General features: G+C 61.0%; 1 protein-coding gene across 1 annotated transcript; it reads right to left on the bottom strand.

Annotated features, from left to right (window-relative positions):
• Nucleotides 1–7: 7 nt before the first annotated feature.
• On the bottom strand, nt 8–1,719 carry LOC121100274 (meiotic recombination protein REC8 homolog). Its single transcript, XM_040620775.1, has 5 exons — nt 1,316–1,719; nt 1,155–1,223; nt 919–1,061; nt 759–834; nt 8–662 (listed from the first exon to the last, which is right to left on the bottom strand). The coding sequence occupies exons 1-5, from the start codon at nt 1,369–1,371 to the stop codon at nt 500–502; spliced, it is 507 nt and encodes a 168-aa protein (XP_040476709.1). The 5' UTR covers nt 1,372–1,719; the 3' UTR covers nt 8–499.
• Nucleotides 1,720–2,936: the final 1,217 nt, after the last annotated feature.

Below are 2,936 nucleotides of genomic sequence, written 5' to 3'. Positions count from 1 at the left end.
TGTGTACAGGACCCCAGCAAGAGTCAACACAAAGGGTGCAACAAAGCCCTAGCAGCATGCTTAGTTCCAAAGCAACATCTGGTTCCGGCCAGGGATAAAGGCTCACGGAAAGCCAGGTCTGCGAAGGATGTGTAGGACTAACTAGTGCAGAACGTGGGTGACCATTATGGGCATGGAGGGCTGCGTGCGGTGGGGAGCTGGAGGTGTGTCCGAAAGAAGGAAGCAGCATTATCTTAAGCTGAGGACGTGTCAGGACGTGGATAGAGAAGGACATGGGCGGGGAAACCTAAGGCTAAGAGAGGATAAGGGCCTGGCTTAGAGCCTTGGCAGTGGGAACTGTGTGGAAAGAAGCTGGAACAAGAGCTGCCTCTAGGTTGGCCTTGAATAGACGAGTGGAGTGGGCTTTGTCTGCAGGGGTCCACCGTGACCAGTCCCCAGCACGGACTCCTGCAGGGGAGAGCTGTGGCAGACCCAGGAACAGCGCTCCCCTCCTGCGCTGTCAGCTCAGCAGCCTGAGGCCTCTGTGGGGAACGAGCCCTACCTGAGGGATACTGAAGGGGCTGGGAAGTGTGGGAGCCACAGACATCATCCCAAAAAAGGGGTCTGGAGCATCTTCCAGGGTCTCCATCATGGCCAGGCGGTTAGGAAGCAGCAGGCTGGGTCTGAGACAGAGAGAATGTGGGCTGCCAAGTACTGCGGCAGAGGGCTGACACCCAGCAGGGAGGACGCCCCCCCCCCGAGGCGGGGGGAGCACTCACAGCTCCGTCTCCACCATATCAATGCGGATCTGCCGCTGGGCACGGTACAGGCGCTCCAGGATGTGCTGGATGTCCTCTGCGGGCAGGGAGAGCACAGTCGAGAGCGCGCCTCCGCGCGGGCCAGGCGGCTCTGCCCATATCCGAGCCTTCCCCGCCTTACCTACGAGGTACTGGCATTGTTGAGAGTAGACCCGGATCACACCGATCTGCAGCTGGGCTGACAGATAGAGGGAGAAGCGGGGCCGGGGCAGGCCGGGCAGCGGGGGCTGAACTCGTACCAGCACGTAATCGAGGATTTCCTCACTGGGGGGACAAGGCGCCCTGATCGCCACTGTGCCCACCCCCAGCCCCACGGCCTGGCCCACCCCCTCCAGCTCCTCCCCTTCCCGGCCTTACCAGGTCTTCACCACGTTCACCTTCAGGTACTCGCGTTTCACCAACCGGCTGCCGCGGGTCGCTGCCAGCCTGGAGGGGGTGGAGGTGGGGGTGGGTTGAGGGGGGAGCGTCAGGCTGGGGCCCCCGGGTGCCCCTCCCGGCGCGCACGGCCCGGCCCTTACCAGATGGTGGCGAAGCAGCCGGTGTGGCGCTGAAGCACGTTGGGATAGTAGAACATTGTCCCGCCGGGCTTTCACCCTGTCCCGGGCGCTCCTCCGCTCGGATCTCAATCTGAATTCTTCGTGGCACGGGGCTTCCCAGCACCGTCGGGGCAAAGGGCTCGGAACGGCGGCCGCCGGGGTGGCCCCAGAACGCCAGGTAAAGGAACGGATAACACTCAGGTGTGGGTAAACAATTAGGGCGAGAAGTAAACGGAGGCACGGACTGCACACACAGCAGTTGGGACGCCCCTCTCCGCCGCTCGGAGTGGGTTCCCGCGCCGCGTGGCTGCTTCGAACTTACTGGGGCCTTCCGGGTCGGGCTGGAGGTGCAAAGCTCCCCGAGGGCAGGCCCGGGCTGGGCCCCAGGCCCGGGTCCCGAGGGAGAACGGGGGTCGTCTGCAGGGGTGCCGGGCTCCCGGGCCTTGCACTCCGCTTGGGCACCTGCAGTCCCCGCGGCACTAGGTCCCGCCGCAGGGGGCGCGTGCTCCGGGGCTTGGCGCCTCCCTCGTCATTAGATGGCGGCGACCCCCACAACAGCCAATGGGGAACAGGGGTGGGCTTGGGAGCGCTCCGTTCCAGGGCGCCAAGTAGCCCGCCTGGGGTCGAGGCAACAGGGGTCTCCCGAGGCAGGCAGCGAGCCAATCAGAAGAACCCCCGCGTGGTGCGGGGGGGCCATTGTGAGGTGTCCTGACCAATGGGCTCTCGTTCTCGCCTCTGACAGCAAGGGTTCCTCGGTGGCACTTCTCTGCCGACCAATGAGCGAGGAGCAAGTGGCACTTCCCTGCCGACCAATGAGCGAGGAGCCAGTCCCGGCCTCGCCCCGCAGCAAGCTTGGTAACAAGGGCATTTCGACCACTAGAGAGGCTCGGGTCATGCCGGGGGCAACTGCCCTGCTCCATTCGGGGCACCTGACCTGAGGTTAGACCTTGCCCTTTCCCCCTGAAACCCACCAGGTACCGAAGATCGGTCTGCCTCTGTGCCCAGCCTGGGGCCTGTCGTCAGCTGGGCAGGTAGACACGGTGTGAGGTGGCCTTGGCCGCCACGGATGGATGAGGAAGAAGTCAGATCTCACAGGAAGCATGCTCAGTCATTTCCTAAACGTGAACAACATAGGCTGTGGACGTGCCCCCTCTGGCTGTTTGCCAGTTGTGAACGTTCTTCCCGCTGAAACAGACCTCAGCAAGGTACCTCTCCGCGTACAAAAGCCATTTACAACTCTTTGTCCCCATGCCTCCTGCCTTTGCACAGCCGGGTGTTTGGCCTCCAATGCCCTTCCCAGCCTTGATCCCAGGACACACTTCTGCCTCTTTAACACGCAGCTCTTAACTGCCGGGGAGCTGACTCTATTTTAATTCGTTCCTTCAGTCTACTGAGCTCTTGAGATTAAGATCTTTTTTCTTTTTCTTTTTCAACTAGTTCCTGGAAACTAGCACAGTAAACATTTGTCAAATGAATATGCAATTACCCCAAATTTACAACTACAGAAAGTCAAGGCTGACCGAGATTTCAAAATCTAGTCCTTGAAAGCTTCACAGGACTTGCTTTTACAGATGAGAAAAGACAGAGGCCCATAGGACAGTTT

This window comes from Ursus maritimus, unplaced genomic scaffold (assembly GCF_017311325.1).
Source record: "Ursus maritimus isolate PB19 unplaced genomic scaffold, ASM1731132v1 scaffold_36, whole genome shotgun sequence".
NCBI lineage: Eukaryota > Metazoa > Chordata > Mammalia > Carnivora > Ursidae > Ursus > Ursus maritimus.
The sequence above is the reverse complement of the archived record's forward strand: the minus strand, read 5'-3'. Positions and strand labels throughout refer to the sequence as shown.

Coding starts and splice junctions, on each gene's coding strand:
- LOC121100274 (XM_040620775.1), bottom strand. CDS start 1,371: ATGTTCTACTATCCCAACGTGCTTCAGCGCCACACCGGCTGCTTCGCC. Junction 1,224..1,315: donor GGCTGCTTCGCCACCATCTG/GTAAGGGCCGGG, acceptor CACCCCCTCCAG/GCTGGCAGCGACCCGCGGCA. Junction 835..918: donor ACAATGCCAGTACCTCGTAG/GTAAGGCGGGGA, acceptor CCCTGCCCGCAG/AGGACATCCAGCACATCCTG.